We start from the raw sequence: 15568 nt of genomic DNA, 5'->3' as shown, positions 1-15568 counted from the left end.
GAGAAATAGTATGGTCTAGACTGCAATATTGTCAAATAGAACAAATGAAGGAAATATTCTCTCTCTGTACCATCCAGTATCATAGCTACTAATAACATGTGCCTATCGAGACTTGGCATATGGCTAGTGGAACGAAGGAACTAAATTTTTTCCTTCATTTAATTCAAACTGATTTAAATTTAAACTTAAGTAGCCACATATCACTGGTACTGTATGAAACAGGACATGAACAGAATAAAGAACATGGAGCTAAAGAGGCCTGGGTTTGAGTCATTGTCTTGCTTCTTACCAGTTTGTTTCCTTATTTTTTCTCTGATCCTCCAGATAAGTACGGTTATAAAATAACCGTACTTATATTTACCTTGCAGGTCATATGTTGACCATGCAATGAGATTATGCAAGGAGCTTGGTACAGTGCCTGGCACATAGTAGACTAATAATAATAATATAATAGTTAATATTTGCTGAATACTTTCTAGGTGTCAGGTACAGTGCTAGGTGCTCTCCATACCTTATTTCTTTTAATGTCCATAATAAATATATGCGATAGATGCTTTCAGTATTCCCATGTTACAGAGAAGGGAACAGAGATCCAAGTCTTTCAGCTAATGATTTGCAGAGCTAGTTAGGCCAATTCAGGTGACTAATTCCAAAGTCTGTAATTTCAACAACTACACAGAAAATAAACATTTAATGCCTTGAAATACTGTTGTTACATGTATTCTTAAGTCCTATGTCTGAATGTCCACGGCTTATTCTATCCCTTACAAAGGAAATCTACTTTCTAGATGAAAAAGAAAGCAGGGCAAGTTACAATTAGGAACACTCTGTCTGGACATGTTCAAGCATGAGTGTTTAAAGATAAACCTTGGCTCCCAGTCAGGATTTTAAATGCAGAAAAGGCTTTATGACTAGGCACAGCTCTTTGACAGCATTGCTATTCATTGCTTTTGTGAAATGAACCAAGGCTTAAAAATCAGCTAGCTTCGTTTTTTAAATTTATGCCAGTATATGTCAGTGATCCATGCCAGTCTGGTTTTACTTAAGGCCTTTATCACTTTCCAGAGAGTTTTGGTGACTGTGTAGCAGGGAAATGTAATAAATAGAGATGGAAAAAACACTTTCACAAGATGTAAATATTTTCAAAACTTTTGTATTTTGAGCATTTTGTGGATTCAAGAAGGCTCTGCTAAGGGCACACACTATATACATCTATATATAATTATAGCATATTTTAATGAACTTTTGTTTCTACATGAGTCATTTGCCCATTAGAGAATAACACACACGCACACACAAACACATGCTCTCAAACACACACGCACATACACACAAGATATTCTTTGTTTTAAAATGACAAAATGAGTTAGATTCTTTGAATAAATTTGTTACTCTTTACATGTGTAAAATTAACCATATTCACACCAAGACTCAGTATGAAACTCAGTATGAGGCTGTTCATATCATACGTAGCATAGTCTGTCCTATACATAATTTCAAGTTCATAGGATTTTACAATCAGGGGTTGGTCACAATACCTTTTAAGTTCTACAGAGTTTACAGTTTTCCAACTATAGCTCCTATTTTGGTGTGCCTTGGCAGGAGCTTTGAAAAAGTCAGTGACCAAGGGCCGCAACCCATCACAGGATCTGTTTCCTAATACGAGCCACTCACAGACTCAGTTATGCCAGTTGTGACTTTCAGAGACAGCACTATGACTAGCCAGTTTCCAAATTCATCAAAACATCCCCGATATAAAATACTCCAATCTTCCGGGAGAAATAAACTACATCTTCTTAATAAATCCACCAGTAAGATCATTCTATGATTTCTGTGCAGAAACTTTGACATTGAAAAAGTTATTTAGAAGCATTTTCCCTGTCTCCCCCCAACTGCAAAACACCACTACTGGGGACCGTAAGAAAACATGCTGGCCTAGAGTAAATCATTTTTTAGGTGAATACATTAAAAGAAAATTTAAATTTCACACTTGGGTCTGGAAACATAAACAGTGTGGAAAATGACGGAGTAGTTAAGGCATGAACCACCCTTTCTAATTTAACTTACGGACTTACTAATAAATGCTTCCTTGAACATGTGCTTCACACATCATAAAATTTATGAACAGGCTACATGCTGGCTTCCAAGACACCATTTGTACAAGGCTTCCTTTTCAGGATTAAGCCTCACATTCCTGGATCCTGAGTTGTATTTCAAAAAAGGAAAAGACACAAAGAAGGTCTTCAGTTAAAGATTCATGAGTACGGCGTGCAGGGTTGCAATGTGTTATTTCAAGAGTTTAGGACCTTCTGTCTACCTGCACGGAACTGTGCTGTTGGCTCTGAAACAGCTCATCTCATGTGCTGATGATCAGCTGATTGCTTACTGTCTTTTCCTATAAATATCTTGCAGGGGCCCAGCCATAATCAAAATCTGACCCCCAGATTTTGGGACTTTGATTCTCTTCTCTGCACTAAGGAAATCCTGCCCTCTTTGGAAATTCTTTTACCTCTTGCCTAGTGAACTCGACATGCCTTTCAAGATTCTGGTCACTTGTCCTTTTTTAGATTGAGATCTTCCAGAAGCTGACCTTGAGATGAGGATTTGAATGCAAGCAATTTACTAAGGAGGTCTCCCTGGAGGCACCAATAGGAGGTGGGGAAGTGAGAAAGTCATATATATAATAGATATATGACAAGAGTGACGATTTAGTTGGAAAAAACAAGAACTCATGAAATAATGAAGCAGCACTAAAGGGGAGTGTGTGAAAAACACTTGAAAAAATGAGAGTGAACACTTATTGGGCATTTATAATTCCAGGCACCCTTCTGAGCACTTTACATGGAGTGATGCCTGTAATCCTGACAACAACCCCATAATAGAGATTCTATATTATTCCCCCTTTATAGATTAGACAGGCATCAGGATCATACCTAAGTTAGGCAACGTCACACAGCTAATACATGTCAGGGCTGGGATACCCACACGAAGAGCTAGACTCTGGATATTCTGAAAAAAATTTGTCAAAGGATAACAAGCACCAAAGGATGTTGATAAGGGAGATTATTATCTCAGACTTCATTGGAATCGGCAGGACTAACAGAAAATTCAGTTTTACCCTCTGTCCTTGTTGTGACTATCCCCTCTGACATCTCTCAAAAGGTTATAGAACACCCTCTTGATGGCTTTTAATTCCAGAGCACACATCTCTCTATGGTACAGCCTATCCTGGTTCCAGACGGCTCCCATCAACACTATCTTCTTCCTTATGCAGAGGCACATCTACGTCTGTCACCTTCTTTTAGGCACTAATTCTGTGCTCCAGAATCACGCAGAATATGGCAGTCTTGGAGATGTGTATAAAGACAGGCCCTGAGCTGAGTTTTTCTTTCCAAGGCTAAATAGTCTCTTTCTCTCCCATATTTTTCATGTTTTATGGCTCCCAAACCCTGCACTACTCTCTCTGCTCTCCTCTGGGTGATGCTTTCAAGTTTGCTGATGTCCCACAGCAGCCTGGGCATCTCAGATCAGACATAATACTACAGGCGTGCCGGCACGGTGGGCTCGCTACTACATTTTTATTCAGGCCGCCTAAATCTAATTAACTTTTTTTGGCAGTCTCAAGTCTGTTGACGCATACTAACTTTTCGGTCAACCAGAATGTGTACGAATTCCTCCTCAGCCAGGTTTCTGAAGCTAGTTCACTGAGAACATACTAAGCACATACAGAGTTGAGGATGCGGGTCCAATTTGATAGGGACTTTGTGTCAAAATTCATCACTCAAGGTTTGAAGGTGACAGATGTGGATTCAAATCTGAATTCTGATACTTCCATCTACGTGACCTTCAGAAAGTGATGCATTCTCTCAGTTCAATTTCTTCATCTGGAAAATACAGAGTTAAACAACCTGCAGGGTTGTTGGGAAATTTAAATAAGATGATACCTAGAAAGAACTTGACATTGTATACTTAATTAAATCTGCACTTGACCCAGAGCAGCTGAACATGGCTGGAGGAAAACATACCATGATGAGTGATTTTATTGCACATCCGTTAGTCTATAGTTAACTCTATCTCGTGCTCCCCTAGCTGACTGTTTCTCACGTTCCCTGTCCTCAAACTTCCCACGCTTCCTCCTCCTATTCATGCTTAGCTGATAACTTTGCTTCCTATTTCAGTAAAAAATTAGAAGGAATCAGAAGAGACTTCCATACACCCCATCGCCACATCGACCAACCTGCCTGTGTCCAAGTCCTTATGGCCACTTGATGTAATGTAGATAAATTGGTAAATTTCACGATCTCTTTCTCTACCAAAATGTAAACTCCTTACAGATAAAGTCTACCTCTGTTTTGTTCATCAATGCATTCCCAGTACCTAGAACAGCGGCTGGTACATAGCTGACACTCATTAAGTACTTGCTGAATAAATATAATGCATGGAAGATGTTCAATAAATGGTACCTGTTATTAATATTAGCTATTTCGCTGGATTCCAATTGTCTAGTGGGGATGACAGTCAAATACACCGACATTGACCCTTCAGTGCAATAATTGCAGCGACACAAAAAGAGTAGCCGGCACCAATTGCTGCAAGCACAGAGAAGAGGTGGATGACAGAAAGGCATTCAGTAAAGCAGATGTTCTTCAGTCAAATCTTGGCTCTGTTACTTCTTTGCCTCTTTGATTTTGGACTAGTTACTTACTTTTATCAGCCTTATTTTCCTCATGTGTAAACTGGTTACAGTGATGTTGCCTTTGTAAAGTTGTTGCTAGGATTAAATAGAGTAATACATATCAAGCATTGAGCTCTGTGCCTGGCAGATAGCAATGCTTTAAAAATATGAAGAAGGAAGACTGGCAAAGGATAGGGGAAGAGGAAGGGGAGGAAGAGGGCATATGCTGTTGGTAGTTCAGATGGAGGGTTGGTGGTGGAGGTAGTGAGATGTGGATGGATTCTGGATTGTTTTGGTAATAGGGCTAGTAGATTTTCTTGACACATTGGGTGTGTGGTATAAGGGATAATGAGGACTCTAGGGTGGTCCTGCTGCCTGAGAGATGGAGTTGCCATCAACTGAGATGGGAAAGACTGTGTGTGAAACAGGATTACCTAAGACCATCTGCTCCCATCAGAGGACTCACCTTTTCTCTGGTTTTCTTCATTTTTTCTTATTGCTCCAAGTAAATCACTTTATAAATCTCCTTTTTGGTTGTCCATCATATATTGTGCTTGACCAATTTATTCTGGGCTAGAAACTTCCATCACGTCTCAGTGAAGTTAGAGTTGAGAGACTCTGCTTCCTCCTTGCATGAGCAATTGTTCTCTTTAGATACCTTTCCTCTATCTTCCTTATTCATATTGTCTGTTTTCTATATGGTGATGAGACTGTATCTAGATGGGTCTGGAATTTTTTTCATCTAAGTATCTAGGTTTGTACATGAAATATATCTACTGAGTGCTGGTATTTTCATCTGTAGTGATCCTTGACTAACTAGTAGATAACTCACCACTTTTCCCCAAGTTTGCTGATCATCCCAGCTTCAGTAAACATTTTTACAACACTGATTGGAATTAGGGTCATAGTTGACCAGTCTTTTCATTGCCTTCCTTAGTATTATTTAAAGAAAACTATCTGTCAGGTAGGCAAAAATTTGGCCCAGACTTCAAACCAATGTCTGAATAACTAAAATCCTTTTCGTGGCAATAATTCACCTCTGAGTCACTCTCAAGTGTTTAATCGGATTATAACGTGATTATTCGTCAAGTAAGGGGAACTCACGCATAAGAGGTGATCATGCCACTGTTGTTTCTCTCTCCTGCCCTTACCTGAATGCTCTTTACTATGCCTCTGCTATGTTCATGGCTCTCTAAGTAGAAGGAGAAGGGAAAGGAAAGGACCTAACAGGGTTTGAGCATCCACAGTGTGGCAGGCAAAGTACTTACATTTTTCCATTTATTCTTCACATCCTGGAGCTGAGAGGCATTGCCTCTTTTACATATGGAAAAAGTGAGAGTCAGATCATTTATGACACTAGGTCAGGTTCACAGAGCAGAAAGTCTAAAGCCCCTCTGCTGACTCCAAAGCTGTTCTCCTTTCAAAACACTGTGTTGTTTCACGGGGGAAAGCGCTTTCCTAGCAGACCACATTCTTTCACTTCTTCTCCTAACAAATTCTAACAAAATTCTTTTAGAAAAATATATATGCTTCCATTGTTACATTATAGCTTTGCATTTTAGTGTTACCAGTGAAATTATGTCCATTTCCTGGGCTTGCTTTCTTTCTGGTCTCTATTTTGTAGTTTGACTTGGGGATAAATATAAATATAAATATAGGGTAGGTTGGTAAAGGGCTTCTTTGGGATGTGAGTTACACCTTGCAGGATGGAAAGGTGAAGTTTGGCCAGACAGAAAGAATAGAATAAGTGATCTGAGAAACTAGGAGTTTGGACAGAAGTAAGAATCCACATGCTTGCTGAGGGGGCACTACATTGTGGGATGATTAGAAAGTCCCAGGGAAGACTTTGGACTTTATTGTGCTGCAGTGAAACACCAGAGCCAGGGGGGAAGAAAGATGATGGTGGGCATCGGGAAGATTACCCTGCAGAGTTCTGCAAGCTGGGAGTGAACACAGAGGATTCAAGTGTGAGATAATAAAAGGCTTCAACTAAGTTGTTGGCAAGAAGGACAACCTATACAACCTTTTCCCCCTAAAACCTTTTGAATGTCAGTCTTCTCTGGGCAAACAGGCGATGTGCATGGAAGCTTGACAGCTAATGGAAAAAAGGAGAAAGAATTTTACTAGTAGGATTCTACGTTTTTTCGTTTCATATGTTTCATTGAACAGTAAACATATACTGTTCAAGAAGGCTCTCAAGGCTGTTCTCTGTAGTTATTTACAACTGCTTTCAAGAGAAACTTGTGAAGATGAAGTGAGTTAATATGTAAAGTGAGACATTGTTTTTCTCTCAACATGGCGCTACTCAAGGTGATAAGTAGGTACCATCATGCAGTTAAAGATTTAGGGTCATAGACAGGTTAAGTACGTTGCTCAAGATCACAGACCTAGAAAGACCTAAGTTCAAGAGCACTTTTAATTTCAGTGCTACACTGCTCTTTTGATTAAGAGCAAAGTTACAGATTGAGAAATATATGGAATTTTGAGGAAAAGAATAAAGTTAGAGAATTCATTCAATGGAGCAGTGATTAAAAATTATTTACCTAATTTGCTCAGCTAGATATTAGGCAAATACACAGAATGGGTAAATAGCAACATCAAGATTCTTTTTAAAAATCAAATTTTTCCTACAGGGATAGAAAACTTTAAAAAGAAATTAAAATCAATTTTTTCCATGGGCATATTTGAAAGTTTGGGACTGGAATCTTAAGGAAGAAATTTAAGTAAGATGAAGATATCTACTATCCTGAAACTATAGTTGTTCTGCTGTGTTCTGTCATCTTGAAGAACAAAGTAGAACCAGAAGTGAGAATAATTGTTTATAACTTATGTGTAGGTTTGGTAAAAGTGAAGCTAGCGTATAAAGCAATCCAACTTTACTTCTTGAAATTGCCACACTTTGGAATTTTCTAAATTTATCAATCCTAAATTTGCAGTCCAATTGCCAATGTTATAAAACTTATTCCTGGGCTGCAAGAAGAAGTAAGTCTTGTTTGTGAGAAATGGAGTTCTTCACTCACTGAAAAAAGCCCACTCTACCCTGTTTGAGAAGAAAAAGGAAGGAAAAGAAATAAATTTACTTTAGTGTAACTCTAGAAAATTACTTTTCCAAGAATAAAAAAGTTAGTAAATTTTTCTTAATTTTTGATGTGGTAAGTATACTGAAAAAATATGAAAAGGGAATACAACATAATAATTCTTCCTTAAAATGGATTTGTTTTAGATTCTCAAAAATATCCTCAAACTTTTTCAAGTCTTTTAAAGATATCAGCTTTTGAAGACACCAGCTTTTCAAAATACTATTTCGCACTAACATTGGATGATGACACGATTCTTTGTTTTATGAAGTTGTTGAGTAATAAAAAATGATTTTTTAAAAAGAATATAATGTTTATTACCTAAAAATTTAAAAAAGTAATAGATATAGTACACAGGCCTTTTTCCCCCAGTATTTCTGTAATGTATCTAGTTGTAAAATAGACATCTTTAATATTCGGTTGGACAAAAATTTCGTTCGGGTTTTCCATAACATCTTACAAAAATCCGAACAAACTTTTTGGTCAACCCAATACTTATCTCTGAGTATGTGGTTATGTATTTTCTAATTGGAGGTATGGATGGAGATGAGAAAAGGCAAAAGAAAAAGGATCTGACCTAGAGTTTACAAGTGGAATCAAAAACTAGGCAGATGGCTGTGGGAACAACCCGCAGATTTGGGGCCTCTGCTGGGTACACAGCACTGCAGGGTACTTCCCAGTCTTGGAATCTTGAATCTCCCATCTTGAACTCACTGACTCACAGCCCATGGAGGGATATTAGACCCTTTACATATTACGCCCACATTTACCAAGTACAATGCAGAAACTGAGTGGGATAAATGATATGTAATTCAGAAAAGAACAAGACACGTTGGAAGACATCACTATGGCACAGAGAAAAAGTGAAGCAAAATATGCATTTGTAAACTCACAAGCATTTAAGATACCTGTATTCGTTTCATCAAAACCCCAAAGACATTTCTCTGAAAGTCAGTAGGTTCATTTCACATATGGCAGGCAAAGTAGAATAGAGACTATCTTCTTAAACTTACGAAGACTTTGAACCATTCTCCCACCTGTGCATCAGACAATGTGAGCCTGGATGACCTCAGGGAAGGAATTTTTATAAGGTCTTTCTTGGGAAGGGAATGTATTTTGGTACATAACATGGTGAATTGATTGCTCTAATGCAACTGATTTAACAGAGCTCTTCTGAAGCCATTCTGACCTGGCAGTTCTGATACAGTTGGAACGTTCTAAGGCAGCTTGAAACAAACAAACTCCCAGTCCTTTTTATAATTACCAAGTAATATGTGAAAAAAATGCCCTCACCCATCCCCGACATGCACTGCAGATTCCCACCTGTAGGGGTTTAAGAAAGGGGGAAGGATGGGGCAAAGCTTAGGGACATGGGTGAAATATTACATGGGAGTTAGGCATGTTTATTGTGTACATTACTTGTTAATTTTTTTTAAAAGATAGTGATTTTTTCTCTTTTGGAAAGTTTCTGTAAAAGTAGCCTGGGTACCAAACCAATTCTGTTCTTTGCACTATAATAGAAAGCTTCATCTTCAAGGAAACACATGCCCTCTGTAAGAAAGGGGGAGCTCTGTTTTTTGGGTTGTTTTTGTCACCATGTGCAAGGCACAGAGATCTTAGAGGGACCTTATATCTCCTTGAGATTTTTCACTCCTCTTGTGGCATATTCCTTTTGAAACAAAGGAGGGAGTCATAGCTATGTACCGAAGGGTTGTAGTCTGATAACGTACACAGGTGAAGACTTGCTCTGCTAAAGTGGAGCATATTGAAACAAGGGGAAATATCCTTTTCTGACAGTGCAATGTACTCACTCCCTGCACTGCTGAGAAAACTGAGCAGACTGCTTCCATAGAACAAAAGATTTTCTTCAAATTACCACATTTTAAATCTCAATTTGCAATGACAAATACTACTGATGTCAGAGAATAATATACAAACATTTCAGTACCAGTTCAAGGAGATAGGTAGGAAAACAAGCATTCATTCTGCCTCTGCGTGTTAATAAGAAGAACAGATATTTAGGTTCATATATATATAAGATCATGCTATGTATTGATTTTTTTCCCCATTTTAGTCTTATCAATTTTATTTTGGGAATTTTGCATCATGAAGTTAGTCACAAAAAATGAGTGTATAATTATGTCAGTTTCACATGGAGGTTAAAAAACAATTACATTAAAAAATCTTCATATTTCCAATGTTTTATTAAAGTCTTCCACTTCATCCACCTATCTGGAAACACTCACATGCAAGGCTTCAACAGTCTGGTTTTAAATTGGTAGAGATTAGAGGGCCAGCAACCTCCTGTCCTCCAGGTCAATGATATGTTTCTCTTGAGTACAAATTCTACCCCCATCCTCTCTGCTACTTCCCTAGTTTAAGTTCTTAATGGCTCTTACAGGACAATTTCTAGGCCATGCTATGGTTACCTTGCTCCCAGGCACTACCCACGCCAATCCATCCAGCACAGATGACCATGCCCAAGACCTTTCTACGACACAGAACTGATCACTTCACCATCTTTAGTAAGATAAGTACAAACCAAGAACCAAAGGGGTACACTGGAGGGGGAGAGAATGCATCAAGAGAAAAAGGAAGCTAAGAAGACATTCACAACCTTGTAGGCATTTACGAAATTACATGCATTTGGTAAAAATCAGAAAGATACAACTCTGAAAATATAAAATGCATCCTAAAGAAAATAAGTAGAGCAATCTTCTTAAACTTATAAAGACCTTAAACTCATTTCTCTGGAATTTTAGGAAGAGAATCAGCCTGGGAAACTAATGGAAGGAAACATACTTGACCTCTGTGCTGGGCAAACTTCCTTGCCTAAGGGTTTAGGGCTGAGCTTCTTAGTAGGGTACTTAAGCCACTTCCTTCCTTGTTGCCTAACAATTTTAACTTCACCCATATTTTAAACTAATTGCAGTTTCCCGCACCTACCCTGCCCTTTTATGCTTCTCTGATTTTCTCCATGCCCTTTTCTCTGTTGAGAATTTCCTTTCCTTCTATCTTTGTCTGACAGATTCTTCAAAACCCAGCTCAAGTATTAGTATTTCAAGTATTTCTTCAGAGTCCTTCTACATTCTAATTAACCTTCTATGCACACTTTCATGTACTTAAAATGATGTACTATACTTATTTGTTTCCATGCCTAGTGTCCCCTCCTCGACTGGATAAATCCTCTAGGGCAGAATCCATGTCTTTTTAAAACCTGATATTTCCTTACAGCTTCCCACACGAGATAGGTGCGCGATATACATGCAGTTGAATAGAAATTTATGACGGAATGATCGTTACCCATGCCTTCTTTCCAGCTGTGGCTGTCCCATGACAAGAGTTTTTTCTGGCTGATGTTTTTTTCATTTTTGAGTTCAACATCTAGTGCCAAGCAAAGATCAAGGAAAAGTGATCTTCATCTTGACGCCAGATTTTAAAAGTGTTTCCTCACTCTAAGGAAAGAGCAGTAGAGGAAACATTGCCACTGAGGACTAAAAACAAAATTCTTTGACAAATGTAACTGAGTTTGTTTACTTGTTCTGAGTATGAATGTTTGAAAATATGCAATGGCAGGGAAATAAGGTGTCAAATTCTACAGGCAAAAAGCCATAGAAGCAATATTTCAAAAATGGTCCATTAATTTCTTCTTTCACCTACCAATTGCACAGCTTGAGAATATATTTTCAAAATCTGATCTTGTTTTAAACCATTAAAATAGTTTCCGTTGTCTAACTAGCAGCCAGTCCTCCTTATATTATTCATGATTGCAGCCTGTCAGTGTGACTAGTTTTTTCCACTGTGTAACTGAATGTAGTATCATTTCCATCCTGCTACTGCCTGATAGTACTGAGAAATGTAAGCTATAAAACTGAACCCGTCAAGAAATATTAATGGAGGGGGTGGCCATATACTTTTACAATGCTTAAAAGCATAAGCTGTAATAATAAAAAGTTGGCTTTTATTCCCTGAAAATAATCAAAAGAAGAACTCGAAGGAAATTAGAGTAAAATCCAACAGGATTACAAAATTAGGGCAGAGTTAAGGAAAAATATTTTGAGTACCAGAAGAAATCTAAAATAAATAAAAAATAATAATATACTTGTGATATTGCTATTTGACCCAGACAGTTGCCACTCAGTTTTGTAATTGAAGACTCTTTGAAGAATCTAGCAAAGCACTCACTGGGGGGAAGGCAGGAAAAACATCTTTCCCTTGATATCCATCTGGAGTCCACCAGCTAGCTGGACTAGATAAAGAGGAAAATGGATTCCTGGTGGTTTAGACAGAAAGCACTAGAGCAAAACATTGTCAGGTGTCAGAATGTTGAGATTAAGAGAATGGAGGAAGCTAGCTCTTGATAAGACTGGACTATGCTCGAACAGGAAGGGGACCACGTCATACCCTATTGATAACCATGGGACAAGGTGAAGCTGTGGGGTTCAAGTTGGCTATTTAGTAACATCTCCACACCCAGTAAACTGCTGTAAGTCTAACATTGAAAACCATGCAGTTACCACACATGTTTGAGAATTTCAGATTCGAAAGGAGTAAGGTAAAATCTCTATCTTGGTGTATGACCCAGAAATCCCAGAAGAGGTGTGTATAAAATCCAACAAGGCTGGTCAGTTGCCCAAAGGGACAGTGGTCCAATATATCTGGTAAACAGCAGAAAAGAATGTTCAGGGAAAGTTGGCTTGTTAGTGTGTTTGTAGAAGTCAAGGTTCTAGTAAATACATATGAATCAGCATGTTTTCAGAATTTGAAAACATGAATTTGTGGGCCTTTGACCCACATCATCTTATGACACAAATCTTCAAAATACACAGAGAGTAAAGTATTAATACTTCCCACTTCTCCCCAGCACCTCTGTTTGAGCTGTATTACTGTGTATCTCCAAAAATCGTATTTAAAAAATAACTTTTTATCTATATTAAGTATTTACTTTGTCTCTCAGATCAAAAATTAAGTCTTCTTCATAGAGAACAGACTCATAGTTGCCAAAGGGGAAGTGGAGGAAGGATGGAGTGAGTTTGGGGTTAGCAGATGCAAACTATTCTATATAGGATGGATAAGCAACAAGGCCCTTCTGTATAGCACAGGGAACTATATTCAATATCCTGTGATAAACCATAATGGAAAAGAATATAAAGAAGAATGTATATATATATATATGTATAACTGAATCACTTTGCTGTACAGCAGAAATTAACACAACATTGTAAATCAACTATACTTCAATAAAAAAAGAAAAAAGACTGAAAGCAAATTTTAAAAAAACCAACAAAGAATAAAGTCTTCCTTTTCCACCGAATCTTTTTACTGGAGATTTTCTGAACGTTTCTGTGTTCACAGATTCCCTTGGGATTCATATAAACTCTCCCCAAGCAATTTGCTGTGCACAAGCCTGACACACATACACACACACACACACACACACACACACACACATGCTCACATGCACACTCAGTGTTGTCAATGTTGTGTATATCATTTCATGAGGTTCATAGATCACATAGTTTTATCTGATGCCAGGTTAGGAATTTCTGCCTTATTGATTCTGTGTGGTTCTGGCCTTAGATAAAATTCTTAAGGGCAAGTCTGCCTCTGGTTCATCCTGCTGCTTTGCAGGGAACACTTATGGATATCTACGGTGTGCCAGTTTTTGTGTTAGATGACAAGGATAAATATTTGCTGCATTTCTTTTCTTTCTTTCTCTTTAGAATGTCTAGAACTCCTCTATGTTTCTTTCCATCTCTACCTACATGATCTGTGTTGGTAAATCATTAAACGTTCCACATAAATTACAATAATACTTTAACCAAAGCACAAGGGTTTTAATTTGCTTCTGAGCAAATTTCTTACCAGACAAGTTTTAAAGGACATTGAAGACCATAGCAAGGTTACCTGGCAAAAATAATTCTCTCTGGAGCTTTTCTCTGGCCTGCTGTGAAAAGCATCTTTTCTTCAGCCAATCAGCTTCATATTCACTGTAGTGGTCGTTTGGCCACGTGATATGAACCTTATAATACAGGAAGCAAATATCACTTAAACGTTTATTATGCTTCTATGTACTTTGGTTCTCCACTCTTGCTGTTTCTGAATGTTATTTAAGGTTATCAGGGAATCGAATGAGCTCTTGCTCTTTTTTCTTTCTGTTTTTTAACTTATATACTCACAGGCATAGAATAAGCTTTTGGAAAACAAGGAAACTGAAAGCCAAGGGGATACAGCTGAGATCTGAGGTCCTTTAAATATCACAAAGAAATAAAACCTGGCTAGATCTGAGTTCTTGTTCTATATTCTGAAAACCTGTGGTCCCTAAACTTTCTGTGATGGTTAGAGATCAATTAATATTCCTGCCAAGAGTGTCAGAAATAGTAATGATGATGATGAGGCAGATAATAATAGTAAGAATAACACCATTTTGAGTGTATACTGTACAATGAGCGCTATAAATATAACCCACTTAGTCCTCATACAACTTGAGGGAGAAGCAATAACTAATACTCACATTTTTCAGGTGAGCAAAGTAAGAGGAAATAACATGTCTAAGGTCCCACAGCTAGCAAGCACTGAACCCTGGGGGTAAAGTCCTTAATTTGAGATGGAGACAAGAGTGGGAGAGGATGACCTTGCTGGTCACACTTGCTCTTCTGATAACTATCTTAGCAAATTTGGAAGAGAGAAACACAGGGTGAGGCCACATCTAGTTTGTGGTTTTGAGAGCTATGCTCTCAGGAATCCCATACAAAGCCTTACACATTTACTCACGAATTTGACTAAAAATATTCATCAATACAAGTTTTTGAGCGCTCACCGTATGCCAGCCACATGCTAAGAGTTTTACTCATATTAGCACATTGAATCTTCACATCATCTCTAGGAACAAATTTTGTTAGTATCCCTCATTTCTAGATGAGCAAACTGAAGCCCAGGGGCATTCCTTTTATTACAGACATAGTTTGATTGTGTCTTCAAGGCTGCCACTCACTGAAGGAATAATGAGCAACACTGTACATTTTATTAAAATAATAGCAGTAGTGATAAAAATAGTATTAATAATAGCAGAAGCTTCCATTTAGTAAGCATGTGGACTTCGCACCAAGGACTATGCAATCACGGCTTTATTTATAAAATATGATCTAATAAAATATAATTCATTATGTAAATTATTGGAGACTAGTTCCTTTATTTAAGTTGAGAGAGAAGGCAGAGATAATTTAGAGATAGTTACCTTTTTCCTGTCAAACGTCAAGCCTTTGATACCGATGTTCACATCAAGAGCTTCGATGAGAAGTTTCCGTGCTTTTGCAGAATCCAGGTAACAGTCGGGACACTGACAGTTGTCCCTCAGCCACACAGCGGGGTAGACAGACTCTACACCATCCTGCCAGAGGATTCGCATCAAATGAGCCCCTTCCAGTGCTTCTGCCTTTTGGATGGCACAGTGCATGTTTCTGGTCCTTGAGGGTAAATCTTGTCAGCTACCTGCTATGACAAATCAGTGTTAAAACGACTCTCAGGAAGATCGGCTCTGAACTTGACTTCAATTCAAATGGACTCTGGCTTCTGCTATTTGCTTGAGTTTGTGGTTTCACTTATCAACGCTAGGACCTTTGCTCTGATGAGAGTATTTCATGAGCTGTAAACAGAAACACAGTGACTGAAAGTAAACAAGATAAACGTGCTGAGTCAGGATCCAGATGAAAAGAATTCCTTGTTTTTCTCACAGTAATTTTAGATCATAAGTTCAGAACCAAAGACACAGGCACTTTTATGTTTGCATAAAAGCTCTGGAAATGTTTTAAGGGAG

General features: G+C 38.1%; 1 protein-coding gene across 1 annotated transcript in view; it reads right to left on the bottom strand.

Moving 5' to 3' along the window:
• Window positions 1–15305, bottom strand: part of BBOX1 (gamma-butyrobetaine hydroxylase 1) — a 69381-nt gene extending 54076 nt beyond the window's left edge. Inside the window, exons 1-2 of the mRNA XM_082659862.1 lie at window positions 14990–15305; window positions 13660–13774 (exon numbers count right to left, since the gene is read on the bottom strand). Of these exons, the coding sequence (XP_082515988.1) occupies window positions 13660–13774; window positions 14990–15208 (334 nt within the window). The 5' untranslated portion in view covers window positions 15209–15305. The remainder of the gene's footprint in view (window positions 1–13659; window positions 13775–14989) is intronic.
• Window positions 15306–15568: the final 263 nt, after the last annotated feature.

This window comes from Grampus griseus (genome assembly GCF_964374135.1).
Source record: "Grampus griseus genome assembly, chromosome: 8".
Classification (NCBI taxonomy): domain Eukaryota; kingdom Metazoa; phylum Chordata; class Mammalia; order Artiodactyla; family Delphinidae; genus Grampus; species Grampus griseus.
The sequence above is the reverse complement of the archived record's forward strand: the minus strand, read 5'-3'. Positions and strand labels throughout refer to the sequence as shown.